The sequence below is a fragment of the Natator depressus genome, chromosome 10 (genome assembly GCF_965152275.1).
Source record: "Natator depressus isolate rNatDep1 chromosome 10, rNatDep2.hap1, whole genome shotgun sequence".
NCBI lineage: Eukaryota > Metazoa > Chordata > Testudines > Cheloniidae > Natator > Natator depressus.
The window spans coordinates 2,692,897-2,709,301 of NC_134243.1; the positions used below are offsets into that span (position 1 = coordinate 2,692,897).

Sequence of the window (16,405 nt, forward strand, 5' to 3'; positions counted from 1 at the left end):
TGACACTTCACAGGGGACTGACACCTGGAACCCAGCTTCCAAAAAGGGGCTTTGCTCGCTTCCAGCTCCTCCCTTCAGACACATTAGCCTGATGCTGCCGCCATTTTTCATTGCATTTGCACTGTGTATTTCATACAAAAGCACCATGACCAATCTGACCTTTGCTGTCACTTGGCCTTGCCAATCAGTCTATGGCCCAATGAATTTAGCTTCCAATTCCTAATATGTCAGACAGCGTCATTGTGCAGGCACACCAAGCAAGGGAAGAAGTGCTATCTACAGTATTAAAAGGTAACTCATTAACTTGTGTATAGGGCCCCATTGCTCCTCCACGGATTCCGTCAACACTTTCTGTCAGTTAACAATTTACTACAAAACGCCTATTAAGGATCAATTCCTAACAAGTGTCAATTCACAGGAATGGTCATCCTCTCAAAGATGAAAGAGATCACCACCCTAAATATTAGATAATACACTGGAGGTTACCAGAACACAACATAGGAAACAGAACGTGTGCAGAATAATTTAAGGATTCCTCTCCAAGCTTGGTCTCCAATCCAATTATATCAATATCTTAGTTTATCTTCATTAATCATATTAATTTATAACCACACCGACTACAGATAAAACAGATTAACAAATTCCATTATATTGTACTTCAAAACTGTGAGTAAAACTGCAATTTCAAACAACGCTTCCAATGTTCTGACATCAAGTGTATGTTAGGCCATCACAGGACATGATCTTCATCCTTCTTAAATTAAAAGATAGCCTTGAAAGTGCATTAATGTAATGATTTCCTCTTCCGGCTACATTTATGTTCATTCTGACAAACACAAAAATTGTATAATCTCAAATCCTAATAAAGAGATCAAATCTAAAGAGTTGAGAATGAAATGGTAAAGCTGAGTTTATTATAAAGCTTTGTGTTTAAATAAGAAATATAAAAGCTGCCAAAAATTAAACAAACAAACAAAAACATGCCCACTGTAAATTATAGATCTGTGGCTCTGATCTGAGCTCTCATTAGCACACAGACTACTACAAACCAAAGCTATCCAAAATTTTACTTCAGTGCAATGCTTTTCTAGCTTAATTGTAAATGACAAAGAATCCTGTGCACACATCTCACCTCCTAAAATAGCTTCTCCAATTGATGGCTACCCCACAGTTCCAAAAAAGCTAAAATCAACACACACAGATCACTGTCTTTTCAAATTAAAATACAATATTCTAGAGAAGTGAAAGGGTTAACTCATGCAATAAATTAGAAATAACTCCTATCAGCACCAACAGTCATCAGCGTATAGCTGATGCCCCCCCGCTACAACTTCATGCCCTAGTGAATCTGCATACTGGATCTATACCTTCCGCAGCCTTTCCATCTACATTTATGAAATAATCCACTGCAGTTGGTTCCACATATCTGAGCTGCTATTTTAAAAACACACAAAGGGCGTAGAAACGCACAGTGTCACTGAGTCTGTAGGGTCTAAATGTTTATGTTAAGATCAAACGTGATTTGCAGTATGCTTTACTAATGACAACCTTTAATACCCACTCAAGCCAAGTGCTCTTGTGAAGACAAATATTAGGACTCCTGGGCCCAAACAATAGATATTGGAAGCTCTCTTTGAAGCAACGATGCAGAATTTAATTAAAGGTGTCAAGTAAAAATCCTATTGTGTGTCCTCAATGCCTAGTTAACATTCAGATGGGCTGTGGACTCAGTGGAGAAAATGCATGTTTACAAATGCAGCTCCACAGCGGTCACTCATTGCTGAAGCAAATTTGGGTCTAGGGCTCACTGCACAGCATCAGACACTCAGCTGGCGTAAATCAGCCTCGCTCCATGGACTTTGATGGAGCTTTGTTGATCTACACCAGCTGCAGATCTGGCCTCAATCTCCATAATCAAAGGCTTGAACGTTGTGTACAAAACCTCCAACTCTGGAGTTTTGCTATTTGAAGACTGGACAAATTGGGGCAAGTTTTCTCATGTCATTAAACAAATGGCTGTTCAGAAGCAGAAAACCTCAGTTAATTGCTGTGTCTTTTGCATGTGTGGAGTCCCAGGAAACAGAGTAAATAGAATGAATGCCTAGAACAGCAACGTTCCTTAGGGTTACTCCTTTACTCCAACTTTGGGGGCGGGGGGGAGTGTTCATGGACACCAACTTCTCTTGGTGAGAGAAACAAGCTTTCCAAAACTTGCAAGCTTGTCTCTCTCACCAACAAAGTGTCCAGCAAAAGATGATACTTCACCCACCTTGTTTCTCTAATGTTCTAGGGCCGACGTGACTGTACCAACACTGCATACACAGTAAAAGTGTTACCTCCAAATATACCCATGAGTTTAGTAAGCTTCTGCACTGATCACTTAATGCATCCAGGTAAAAACAGCTGGGAGGCTTCAAGTCTCTGAAGTGATCTTTAGTTAAATGCAAAGAAATAACTCCCCTCCCTGCCCCACAAAGCCAGTGCACAGCTCTGGGTGGGATGAACGCGGGCAGGCTACCCACAGAGGGGCATAAGAGCGAATGAAGCCCTGCCCTATGACTGTACAGGCAGGAAAGGGGAGGGGAAGAGCATGGGGTTGGAGCAGAGCTCTGCTCATTGATCTTCCCTCCCTCCTTGGTGAGATGTGGGCAGGCAGGAAATGCCCTTTACTGAGAACGACCTTTCACCCCAGGTCTTCAGGCCCCCCACGTAGTGCTGGCTATAAGGAAAGGTGATGGGCATTTGAGACAACTCCATTCACCTCAAATTTCTGTCTGAGTTCCTCGTTTCCCTCTTCTCCCTCCGGGGGAACCGGGACGTTGAAGTATTCCCCCTCCTCCTGGCTCAGCAGTTTAAACCTAGATGGAAAGAGCAAGAACAGCACGTAACTAAGACAGGCCTGAACCTCAGATACCAGTCACAGAATCACAGAACCACCGGGTTAGAAGGGACCGCCAGGGTCATTAGTCTAACCCCCTGCCAAGATGCAGGATTTGTCACGTCTAAACCAGGGGAGGGATAGCTCAGTGGTTTGAGCATTGGCCTGCTAAACCCAGGGTTGTGAGTTCAATCCTTGAGGGGGCCGTTTAGGGATTTGGGACAAAAATTGGGGATTGGTCCTGCTTTGAGCAGGGGGTTGGACTAGATGACCTCCTGAGGTCCCTTCCAATCCTGATATTCTATGATCTGAGACAGATGGCCCCAGCCTCCTTTTGGCTTGGCTGTTAAACACAACTGTCCTGCTCCATTCCCTTTTCCTTCTACACCTATGATGATCTCCTAGGTTTGAAAGAACCCAACACTTTATACTCACAATACCCCCTTCATCAGATTTCCTGCAGTGTCCCTGGAACACCATGCAGGTGGGAGTGTTATCTCTAGGCTGAGCTGGCATCCTTTAGTGTTTGGTTGTTTTCCTCCCCACATACAACAGCATAATGCCCTTCAACAAGGCACCTTGATAGCCAAGTGCTATAGACACCAGGAGCCATTGGAGCCTGGTTTAAACTAGGGGCCCGACTGAAAGTCTATTGAAATCCGTCTTTCCATTGACTTCAGTGCGTTTTGAATCCTGCCCTCTCAGCCAAGGCAGTGAAACTGGTAGTAGCACCAGCGAGATAGACACTTTGGCACTGCTGACCCGATCGGCTCCTGGGGGGCCCAGGACCAGAAGAGCAGGCCAGCTGCTTGTCGCCAGAGCACGCAGGGACGGTGGGGCTAGTGCAGCTGCCATGGTTGTTTCTGCTCCCGCGTGTTGTTCCACTGCATAATCTGGGAACCCATGTTCCCTGTAAACGGCGGGGAGCAAGAGCAGGACGTGGAGGGGCTAGAGCGGATGCTGCAGCACCTGCTGGGGAGCAGGCCAGAACCAGGTGATCGGGCCAGGGCTGGGAGCAGCTACCCTCGGCAGCCAGTGAGAGAGATGGAAATGGCCGGGACCCGCCTTCCCAGCCTGGAGCCAGCTGCCCACCCACTCAAGTCTCAGTACCTCCCCATGCACATCACCCACCCTACTCCCCCTCCTATCATCTGCATCCCCTCTCAAAGCGAGCTTCCACTGCCTTGGAGAACAGCCACAGCCACAAAGCGTGAAGCAAAGCAAAGATTTCCACACAAATGGTGGGGGAGTGGGAGGGGGGTGGAGAGTTTAGCCAGCAATTAACAGAAATCTTGGAAATGTCATTCAGATCCGAGGTATTTTATTCAGCCCCAGGCAAAGCCTGGGCTCCATCAGCGAATTCCTTTCTACAGCAGTCTGCGAGGGGCTGGGGCCATTATCGGCTGGATGTTATCTAGAGAGGCTTGTGTCTGCAGTGAATGAACAAAGTGGTATTTGCATAATACAGGGACGGCCTCTTCCTTTGGGCCAGCTTTCTCCATTAACTGCAGTTGTTTAGATATGAAATATGCATCAGAGCCTTCTCCCAGAGTTTATTCTAGCCAAATGCTGTGACAAGGAAAGTTACTTAGATCTCCACTTACACGATTTTTAAAACTCAGTGAGAAACTCTGTATCATGATTTCCATTGCGCTAGGAGAGGGCGATGGACTGATCCCAGCTGGAGAGCACACCTTCCTGCAGGCAACCATAAACCTTGGAGGAACTTGTAATTCAGTTTCTTTCCAGGAGAGAGACACTGCCTCCATTTCAGGTATATTTTAAGGGAATGAGGCCCAGGGGACCTGAACGTGGTTTCGAGAGATGGGATCTCTAGTTCCTGATCTCATTGTTGCAGGGAGCCTCTGTCTCTATGCTTCAGCTTCTCCATCTTCACAATGGGGCTCGTAAGACCTGCCTTCCAGGGGAGCTGAGAGGCATCACTGACGTTTGCCAGGCACTCAGAGCTCCACACGTGAGAGGCAGGGTATGGTTACGACTATTTCATTAGCAGAAAAGCCTGCCAGGAAGGAGGTACTAACATAACCAGAGCAGAGCACTGTGTTCCACTAGCGAGGTAAGTGACCCATCACTGAGCAGCGCGCAGCCCGGCCGGGCGCCTTCCTGGCGGTCCTGGAGAGGCTATTCCTGGAGCTGCTCTGTACTTTTATAATGATACAGACACTTCTATCCAGAACCCCAGATTTTGGAGGTGGAAAAGGTGTAGTCCCATTCCTCGCCTTAAACAGGGGTGGACCTACTTAATATTTACAAATGCCTTATCAGGCCTTCTTGACACACACACCACCCCCCTCCCCCTTTCTTCCCCCTTCCACGCCCCCAGGAGCTATTCTGCAGGATCAAGTGGGAACCTGGACAAGATAATTTAGTAATAGGGTGATGTACAGGCATATTTGTTCTGGAATGCCACCACCAGTTAAAAACAACAAATTACAGTTGTAGGACACTTGTTGATTATTCTGTTTTCGAAACGTTCCTTCTCTAACTGCTCGGAGTTAAATTAGAAATACGGGCTCTTACACACTTTTCCCTCTATATCTGCAAGGCAGTTTCTTCAAGGAAAAAGTGGAGAACCCAGGGAAGCTTTTTGCCTCCCATAATAAGTGGTCCCGTCTGGTTTTTTGTTTGCAAGACACATACAATACCAGTTTAAATTACTATACTTCACATGGTAAGGTAACGTATCTCTCAAGCCACAGTGACTACAAAAGGAAATTAAAATGGCATGAAACCTGCTGGGGAAGATAACATGAAAATCAACAGACCCCATACAAGATGATTTTTATGGACCCACTGTGTTCATATTTCGTATGGTAACAAGTGACAATAATTACATGCTTTGGACAGGATTTCTCATTTCATTGAAAGAAACCTCTAATCATCATTTCAGCTAGTCCACGGGCTGCAGAAGCAACAGCCTCTGACATAATTCATGTTCTTCTCGACTCTCTCCCTTAACTAGCTACCGCTCTGGCTTTTCTTTGCATTCACACTGTGATCAACACAAAGGCTCCTTGCTGGGTAAGTAAAGCCAAGAGACTATTGTTAAAATCACCCTGATTACATTTTTCATGCTCCCTTGTAGCCCAATACATTTGGGGTTTTGAAACCTACGTACTAACATGCAGGACAAATGCTGGAATTTGGGATTATGAATTAAATGCTGTATCATTCTGAGGGGTGCCGAGACCAGGGGTGGCCAAACTGTGGCTTACGAGCCGCATGCAGCTCTTTTACAGTTAAAGTGCGACTCACATAGCCCCTCACACCCCTGCCCATTCTCCACCTACCAGACTGGCGGGGAGGCTCGGGGCTTCTGCCAGAGATGATTGGGGCCTGCTGAAAGTGGGGGACACAATTTAAAGGTTCGCTCCGCCCACAACAGCGTGAGTCACACACACCCAGGCACACCCCCACTCTTCCCATCAGCGGCCCCGCGCTGCAGCTGCCAGGTGTTCGCTCCTTGGGGAGAAGTAGCGGAAAAGAGCTGGGAGCTGCAGGGAAGGGCCTGCTGCTTTAGCTCCATGGGGCGAGGCAGCAGCAAACACAGCTCCCAGCTTGCCAGCTCCAATAGCTGCCATGTGGGGAGGGGGCCTGGTGGCACCATGTGACCAAGTGGGGCCAGCAACCCTGACAAAAATTGGGGGGAGAAGGCGGGGGGGGGGGAGTGACCACATGTGCATGCGCCGCACCCTCCCCCAACAGGTGTCACCTCCAGCTTCTGCCCAGCAGGGAGAGGGGTCTTGGGGCTTCAGCCCCACAAGGAGCACCTGCCAGGGCTCGGAGCTTCATCAGGAATGGGGCTGAAGCCTGGAGCCCCAGCAAGTGTGCCCTGGCTCTCCAACTTCTGAAGATTGCCGTATGCAGCTTGGACGGTCAATAAGTTTGGCGGCCCCTGGCCTATACACATGAGAAACCCTCAGAGCTCACAACCAGCCAGAACCAAAACGTGAAACACAACAATGTGTGACAAAAAAGCACAATGAAGGGGACACACAATTTAAGTAACCCAGTGAAGGAAATTCAAAATGCGGTATCAGAATAGCAGCCGTGTTAGCCTGTATTCACAAAAAGAAAAGGAGTACTTGTGGCACCTTAGAGACTAACAAATTTATCTGAGCATAAGCTTTCGTGAGCTACAGCTCACTTCATCGGAGTTGCATCCGATGAAGTGAGCTGTAGCTCACGAAAGCTTATGCTCAAATAAATTTGTTAGTCTCTAAGGTGCCACAAGTACTCCTTTTCCTTTTGCAAAATGCGGTAGGAATTCCTCCCTTCACTAGTCTCATTCTAGGACCTCAGCTGCATGATTCTTTATTGTGGATGTAAATCACTGGCAGCAATCAGAGTGATGGGATGTGTTGTGTGGAACACAGGGGACTTAGGGGCTAAAATGGTTGTTTGAACAGTTTGGTAGCCCTCCACAGAATGACAGGTTGCCAGGTCTTTTCCTACTGGGTACAAGGTGATACTGCTGTGTTGAGAGCTCTGTGGCTTTAGAGCAAATTGAGTCTTACCATCCATCAACGCCTAATTTCTGAAGCTCAGAAATCCCGAACGACAAAGACCCCATGAAATCATTTCTGCTGGTCAGATCCCAGTCCCAAATCTCCACTGACAACCTTCTGTCTTTGTCCGACTCTTTCAGCTGACTGCAATAAAGGAGGGGGGGGGGAAGAAGCAAAATTTCTGTAGTGGAAGTTATCTCCGCAATTCCACATGTTTCGCGTGTGCGTTCAATAAATAAATGAATATGAAATGAAGTGATGGTCTTCGGCGACAATATGTTTCTTTAATGTTTAATTTGCTGATAGTGCACATTGCAAATGGAGAATGTAGAGTTCTTTAATTGAAATGCAAGACTTTGATCAGTGCACAGAGCAGAAGTTAAGCATTTCCAAGACATTTATTATGACAGGAAAAAAGTTACTTCTCCATTGAATCAGCTGAATATTTCAGATAATTAAAGCCCAGCAAACACATTCACAATCATTCTGGAGACAAGAGGGTCTACTTTACAATATTAAATTTGTGTTACTCTACTTACAATGTAAAAGTCTCATTCCATTCAGGATTCAGAGAGCACTTTATAGTTTTGGTCTTCTGTTTGCTTTCACTTTTCGGGTCGGGGATTAGTTTAAGTTTCACATAAGGGTCTGACAAGCCATTAGGGTCCATAGGAACTAGGTTTCTGGCGTCTCTTACTAGGGAAAAAAAAAAAAAGTAAATTCAATATTAAAACTACAAAGATATCCGCAGCTCTATTCAGCTTCCTTAAAAATATTTGTGTCCCATACGCTTATGCATTGCATAACTGAATGACATTACATTGAAATACTGACTGAAAACTGAGTTAATATAGGTTTCAGAGTAGCAGCTGTGTTAGTCTGTATTCACAAAAAGAAAAGGAGGACTTGTGGCACCTTAGAGACTAACCAATTTATTTGAGCATAAGCTTTCGTGGTAATAGCTCACCTTAAGTGATCACTCTCGTTACAGTGTGTATGGTAACACCCATTGTTTCATGTTCTCTATGTATATAAATCTCCCCACTGTATTTTCCACTGAATGCATCCGATGAAGTGAGCTGTAGTTCACGAAAGCTTATGCTCAAATAAATTTGTTAGTCTCTAAGGTGCCACAAGTACTCCTTTTCTTTTTGAGTTAATATAGACATTGATCATAACAGGAATGATTAATACAAAGTAAATACACATGTAATGAACATTCTGTTCAAATGCAGGACCGTGAAGTTCCTTCTCTTCCTCCTGCTGGTTAAGAAGAAATGAACTGCCATCCCAGATCATACCAGCGGTCCATCTAATCCAGTATCTTGTCCCTAACGGTGGTGTGCTTCAGAAATGCTTCAGAGGAAGATGTAAGAATCCTGCATTAACAGATGTGAGATAATCTGCCAGCTCTCTAATAGTTAGAGATTGGCTAAGGCCCTGAAGCACAAGGTTTAACATCCCTTTTCAAAAATTTCCGATTAGTATTAACTGTGGATATTCTTTTCATCCATATAAATGTATAATCCACATTTTAATTTTGCTAAATTCTTGGCCTCAATGACTTCATGTGGCAATGAGTTCCACATTCCAATTATACATTGTGTTTTGAAGGAAGGATTTCACTTTATTATTTTTACTTGTACAGCAACCAAAAGTGTGTTAAGTGCTTTAGCATAACGCCCAGGAGTCAGGTGGCTCAGAGGGCAGTCCAGATCAGGGATCAGAGTTCACACAAGAGGTCCAACAGCCAGGAGATGCAATCCAAGGGGAAGGCAGAGCAAGGCTGCTGGCGGGGTCAGGTGAGGCAGCAAGGCAGGCCAGGAGCGTCTGAGTAGCAACCAGCAGGCAATGGCTTGTTGCTCAGACAAGGCCAGACAGGAAGCAGGAAATATATATGGTTACCAACCAGAGTCAAGACCATGTGGCTAATCAGGAAGCAGGTCGTGGAACCGCTGAAAGCTAGCCCACCCAGGTCTATGAATTGCCTGGTAATTCAATGAGTTGGTGTGGTACAATGGCCAAAGCTGCTTCCCAAGAACTTGGTGGGCCCAGTTTCAAGACCAGGGTCCTGACACTTAGACATAATAGGAGAGTTCCCTGCCAATAGTCTAAATAAAACAAACATGTAGGGAGAGATTTTCAAGAGTGCATACATCATTTATGAACACTAGTCCCATTTAAAACAATCAATGGAACACGTGCTCCTAAACGAACTAGGGCTAGAGTTATAAAGATATTTAGGCACCTAAAGATGCAATTAGGCATTTAGTGGGATCCACAAAACACAGGCACCCATTTCCCATTGACTTTAGAGGGAGTCCATCACCTAACCTGCTTAGGTACATTTGTAAACACTACCCAGTGCCTATAAGCATCTTGTGGGGCCTAAACACCTCTGGAAATCTGGCCCTTATGCACTTTGAAAACTCTTTATTTTTGAGAGGAGAGAACTAAAAACCGCACATTGCAAACAGTAAAATAAAACAAAGAATGAGATCCAGGGTTTTTCTATAAGAAGAGAACAGCATTGATTTGAATTTAAATTTCCCTCGAAGAACAAGAGGCTCAAGAAATAGGTTCAGGATATAGATTAGTGCCTGGGCTGAAAATGCCCTTCACTGTCCTAGGAAGGACAATGGAAAGAGCAAAGTGATGACCATTGCAAGGGCAAATTAGACATGAGGGAAGTTTAATCAGGGTGGCAGATTCTAATGCAGGGCTCTTCTGTTGAGCCACTCTAGGTCAGCTGCGAAAGCCCTGAATTCAGAGTCAGGATAATTACAATGAGTCATGCTGCAAGTGGGGCTAGAATACAAAAAGGGAGATGGGAGCCTCTCCTTGGGCCAGAGAACATGAGAGAGCTAGAGACTGGAGGGAAACTCTAAGAACAGGCGCAAACCCAAGAAAGGGCAGTCTGAAGAAATAGAAAAGAAGCGCACAGGCTGTGCCGTCGAGTTCCAGAGGGCTATCGCTGGTGCATCTTTGGCTGAAAGAATGGCCAAGAGAAATCAGAAGCCTGAAGTGTGAAAGACCCAGCAGGAACAAGCTATTAGGGCTGCCAAAGAAGCCAAGAAGGCTAAGCAGGCAACCAAGAAGTCTACACCCTCTACAACAAAGGTTCCCACAAAGGCTGCATCTGAACAAAAGATTATGAAGCCAGTGAAAGTTTCTGCTCCTCGTGTTGGTGGAAAGCACTGACTTGTCAAGCAGTAGTTGGTTGCATTAAATAAACATCAGACTGACTTAACAAAACACAAAACACAAAACACACAAACCCACCAGCCAAGTTCTGGGAGAAAGCCTCAGCAAAGGTGTATGCATGTTGTTGTTGTTGATTTCCACTAGTTACAAACATCAGTAAACATAACCCATCTAATCTCTGCATACGCTGGAAAAGGAACTATGTTCCACAACAACAGGGTGGGTTAAAAGGGACACAGTGGATTTATCACAGGAGTTTTAAATATTTACTTGCAAAAAAACCAAAACCAAAACAAAACAAAAACCCCCAAAGCAAAAAAGCAAACCCCAAAACAGGTGCCTGACGTGAGAGCAGGGAGTCGACAGCCGGGGGAGCCAGGGTGGAAGGGGGGTAGCCAAACACCCACAACGCAGACATAGCAAGTCCCATGTCCTTTGAATTTCTTGGTAAACTCAGTGCTCAAGCCCGTTTTGGGAGGACGGCCTTGGGAATCACAAGAGGCGGGGACGTCATTTCTAAGCTGTACAGTTAGGACAGGACTGTAGCCTCTCTCGGGGAATTTGCGGGGAAGCTGCAGCAGAACGACGAAGAGAGGTTCCATCATTTCTGGAACCAGGCAATTCCCATGCGCCGCTGGCTCCAGAGCGAGGCGATAGTTATCTCTCCCCAGTGCTCCGTGAGCATGGGCTAAAGACCATTTTAACTGAATTCAAAATGAATTAATCAGAGGAGATAAAGCAGGTGGGGGAGGGGAGATGTGCAGGAGACCTCAAGTGCTTCTAACTGGATTGTAGCATTATAAAATAAAATTAGGCTAGGAACCAGATTAGATGTCGAAGAGCCGCGCGCCGAGCTCCCAGTCCGAGAGCCGCGCTGAGCTCCCGGTCCAAGAGCCGCCAAGCATTCGAAGCACGATCTCATTTGTGGTCAGGCGGCCGGGCTGAGGAGAAGATATTCCAGATGAGAAGTCCCACTGGATGCATTGAAGCACAGACAACAAGGGGTTAAAAATGTGCAAGAGGAGGTAGCTGCCCCTCTGCTGAAAGCTGAGGGAGAACACCTCCTCTTTGCCACTGGATACAACCACTGGCAAGAGGCTCCATCAGGTGCTAAATTGGGCTGTGGGTGATGACAGTGAAAGGGTTAATTTGGAAAGTCAGCTTGTCTAATCTACCTATTATGGAATCAAATAAGAGAGCCCCAGAACTCTAGGTGGGGGAAGGAAGAAGCAATGTGTAAAATCCTGGCCACGGATTTCTATGGAACCAGGATTTCACCCAGTATTCTGCTCCAGAGGAGGAATACCAACCAGGCCTGTTGTATGTGAATGCAGAGCGTTAGGGATTACTTGTAAAGATCCAAGTCATTTCAAAATATGTCTCCCTAGTCTTCTCGAAAGCCTTCTGAGTGCAGGACTGGGAGCCAGTTTGTTTTTCAAAGGGGATTACTGCTTCAAACTCTGCAATCTAGCTCGGTCCTCCTGAAACACAGCCCAACTTCTGGCTCCATGAAATCAAACTCATAGCCAAAAATCAAATCTCCATTTATAAATGAGCTCATTCATCAAACATGACACCTTCACCAGAAGCATGCAAGATACAGAAAGGCAAAGCTGCAAGGGAATAGCCTGCAATCCAATCAAAGATACCTGGGCTGTATCATTGATTTTATAGCACTAAATATTCTTCAGAGTCAAAAGATGACCAAGCCATGTGGATCAAAGAACCTTCTTGTACCTTTGACAGAGGAGGGGACAGGACTGACTTCATTATAGACAGCCAGATAAGAAAAATATATAGTGGGCAAGGACCCACAGAGGATCAAGATACGTCTGGAACAGGTTGCGTCTCTTTACTGCAAGATTATGGGCCCAAAGTGCCCACATCAAGGCTCAAGAGTACAGCGGGTGCCATTCAACATTCACCAACAGTTTTTGCATCACAGTATTTGACACTGCATAGTTCTTTCCTATTAAGTGGAAGGAAATATCGTGGGCATTCAAGATATTACAGTATAGTTTCTCTTGGCAGCCACTGGCTAAGACTACTTTCTTTTCCCAAGGATACAAAGCGTGGATGATTTCACCCCCATTACAATCACAAGAAGCTCCTCTCCCTTAAAGACAGTCTTCAAGCTATTAGTTCAGAAAATACCAAAGTCCAGCATCTGTATAAAAGATGCTACCAGATGTGTTTTGCTAATGATCCCTTTGCAGCAACTCCCAACCCCTGTGGGAGGATAAGCCATTGGAGAAAGAGGTCTTATTCCCAGTCTTACCCTCTTTAGGGCCTGGATAAGTATATAAAGAAATACTGGCATTATTTCCCTTTATACAGGAGTATTATGATGTTGTCACCTATTCTCTCTCTCTCCACATTTTAATCCAACTGCATAGAGGCTAAATGCTAACAACATGAATAATCAAACAAAAGACACTTTTGTGCAAGTTCAGGCACTCCTGTTCCACTTAATTTCTGTAGTTACAACAAACCCAGCCAGCACCCCACCCAGGGAACCAGACTGAAAATGGTATTGGAAAATTTTTTAAAATCCAGATGCGTTGTTTGGGCTGGGTTTTTTTTTCAACTCTGTAGATATCAGACAGCCTGGTATTTCAACACATGATAATTCTGCTGTATTATTTCAAATGGACTTCTTTTGGGAGGATCTGGGGAGTGGAAGGGAAAAGGGACAGTAAAAAAATACAAGTAAAATTCTGCCCGTGAGAGTGCACAATCCCATCACCTGCATTAGGTCATTTCCAGGTAGATGGCTATGGACTTGTCTACATACAAAAATTAATCCACAATAAGGTAGGGTGTGAATGTAAAGCAGATTCGCTATTCCTGAGTAAGTCCACATGCTGGCGCTCTTATTCCAGAATAAGAATGACTTTTTCTGAATTAGGCCTGGTCTACACTACACAGTTAGGTCAACGTAACACAGCTTAGGTCGCCCTAATTATGTCAGTGTAGACACTACAGCCTTGCTCCCACCAATGTAAGTGCCCTGCTACACCGACATAATAACGCCACCTTTACGAGAGGCGTAGGGCTTATGTCAGAGTAGTTAGGGCTAGGTAGAGTCTGTAGGACACAGGGTCCCTTACATCCTCTGTCTTGTCAATTTCACAGTCACGAAATTGACAAGAAAGCCGGGCAGCTTGAGCCCAGCTGCACCCAGCTCCCCCAGAGAGTTGAGCAGCTGAACCCCACTCCTGGCTGGGAGCTGGGGCGAGAAGCCCAGGTGGCCAGACCCTGCTCCCACCTGGGAATGGGGAGGGGGGGGCAGCCCACCAGGAGCCTGTGAGGCAGCCAGGCTCCTGGAGGGGAGCTGCCAGGGGAGCTTAGAAACCAGGCTCTCAGCTCCCCACATTGCCCCTCTTAGGTCAGTGGAAGCGCTCCAGGTTGGGATGTGCACCACCAACCCCAGGAGAGGAGTGTAGACATGCACGCTCACAGTAATGACTGCGGTGGCTCTAAGTCAACCAAATGTAGGTCAACTCAAGTTTCTAGTGCAGACATACCCTTAGCTTAATCCACTTCCAATGAGGATTAAACTAAATTTGGAATAAAGGCACTCCCATTCTGGAATGAGAGTGTTCACACATGGATTTAATCAGGAATAGCTTTTTCAGAATAACTTCTCAATACACAAGCAGCAGTCCTTAGGGGGTGATTTCTCCACTGTGCTGCCAGTAAGTGAATCAAGCCTCAAAGAGCTCTCTAAAGAAGCTGTCCGTGGCTCAGGAAGGGAGGTTAAATATCTGATCCAAGCTGTCTTGGGATGGCTAAGGTTATAGACTGTTATATCATTGCAAAGGCTCTTGTCTGAACCACTGCCAGCTCTGCAGAAGCACAGGAGACCCTGCCATAGTCCACACATTTCAACAGGAGTGTACAGTGGTTCCAGAGAGCTGAAAGTAACAGGGGACAATCTTTATTAATTTACGGTGACCTGGTGAGTATCTGTCTTTGATAACTGTGTGCACATCATAAACATGAATGTCTATGGGGTATTTAGCAATGGGATCAGAATTTAATACAGTAGGAAGTTAATAGCAGTGCCATATTCCCCTTTATAATAGCTCACTGAAACACAAACAGCGTGACTTCATTTATTTTACAACATTCATTCAAACAATTACTTTCATGTGCCATTAAGTAAATTAATCATTTTGTTAAGCCAATACTAATACTAACTCTGTGCCTCGGAAGATACACAGTAGCTATTCTGTGGCTTAATTTGGACTCTGTCAAAATCTTCTATAGAAGCCTTTGTACCATCCACACAAAAATGGCTTGAGCCCTGGAAATCTGCTATGTGAAATCTCTAAGTAATGAGTTTAATTTCCAAGGGTCATGAAAAGGCTCTGCACCAATACAACCAGAGTGATTTCCCCTCTCCCTGCACCACACCTGTATCTGCAGAGAAGAATACATATTTTCTCATCATTGTGATGTGCTTTTATCTGTTTTCTTTTTAATAGAAAAAGCCTATCATTATAACCACATTTTTGAATAATGAAACAAAAAATGTATTAAAAAAAAAAGGAAAAATCCAAAACTAGGTCCCAACAAGCCATTATCTGACTAATACAAGTCTAAAGAAAGCAAGCTTTATCATATTCGTAAATAAACATAGGTAATTCCTAAATGCTGGTTCCCAAAATGAAAGCGTTTTGTATTAAAAGCCAAGCACAAAAACATTACTGCCCATACAGCTAAGAATGTCTTCGCCAAGGCTTCCCTTAATCCAGTGCCTTTCCCATAACTGAGTTCTGAATTTCTTGGTTAGTTTGAACACACACACACACACACACACTCTCTCTCTCTCTCTCTCTCTCCCCCCCTTGGTTTTGACCCATTACTCTATTATTGGATAATTCAACCATGGTCTATAAAAAAAATTGCCGATAAATGCCCATCAAAACGTTGAGTGAGTGAGATGCCCCAGACAAGATATCCAGTGTGATCTGAACCCGGTGGCTAGAGCAAGCTGTACTCTGTGCAATGCAGGACTAGCAACACAAAGCATAATGACAGGTTTCAGAGTAACAGCCGTGTTAGTCTGTATTCGCAAAAAGAAAAGGAGTACTTGTGGCATCTTAGAGACTAACCAATTTATTTGAGCATAAGCTTTCGTGAGCTACAGCTCACGAAAGCTTACGCTCAAATAAATTGGTTAGTCTCTAAGGTGCCACAAGTCCTCCTTTTCTCTTAACACAAAGGATATTTCAGGAAGTACAAACATTTCCACAAAGCACATCTGCCCACATGCTTTGCTGAATTGGGGGACTCAAGGTCCATTTCTTTTGCCCAGTACTGTTGTTTCCTTCCTTGGTTAGAGAGGGTTACACGAGAAAGCATCGGAGTCTCACGCCTACTTGTGGTATGATCCTGTATTCTGGCACACAGGGCTTTTTGCAGGCTCGGTGAAGGTTTATTTTGTGGGGGCATTAGCAGCACATCACTGCTCTGTAATATTTAGGACCATTGAAATCCTTGGGGTCAAGTCTGGTTCTGGACACTCTTTATGGAAACAGTCGCCCACTAAGGTCTCATTCAGCTCTGTGCGAATATTTAATCCATCCTTCTTAGTTTTTGCTCAGGACAGCACAAAACAGGCTGGTTTCATCTCTTAAACCCCAATGAGCAAGAGACGATTATTCAACACCCGAACTGCCGTCACATATCAAGCAAACCCGAGTGCCCACATAATTCTGGATGTACCAGGGACTTCGTTGTCAGTCATTCCTCCCATCCTCACCATGGCAGGACTTTCTTTGTGCAG

General features: G+C 45.0%; 1 protein-coding gene across 2 annotated transcripts in view; it reads right to left on the minus strand.

Moving 5' to 3' along the window:
- Positions 1-16,405, minus strand: part of PRKCB (protein kinase C beta) — a 244,103-nt gene that overhangs the window by 72,085 nt on the left and 155,613 nt on the right. For both annotated transcript variants that reach the window (XM_074964972.1, XM_074964971.1), the window contains exons 6-8: positions 7,947-8,103; positions 7,417-7,551; positions 2,762-2,858 (exon numbers count right to left, since the gene is read on the minus strand). In XM_074964972.1, the coding sequence (XP_074821073.1) occupies positions 2,762-2,858; positions 7,417-7,551; positions 7,947-8,103 (389 nt within the window). The remainder of the gene's footprint in view (positions 1-2,761; positions 2,859-7,416; positions 7,552-7,946; positions 8,104-16,405) is intronic.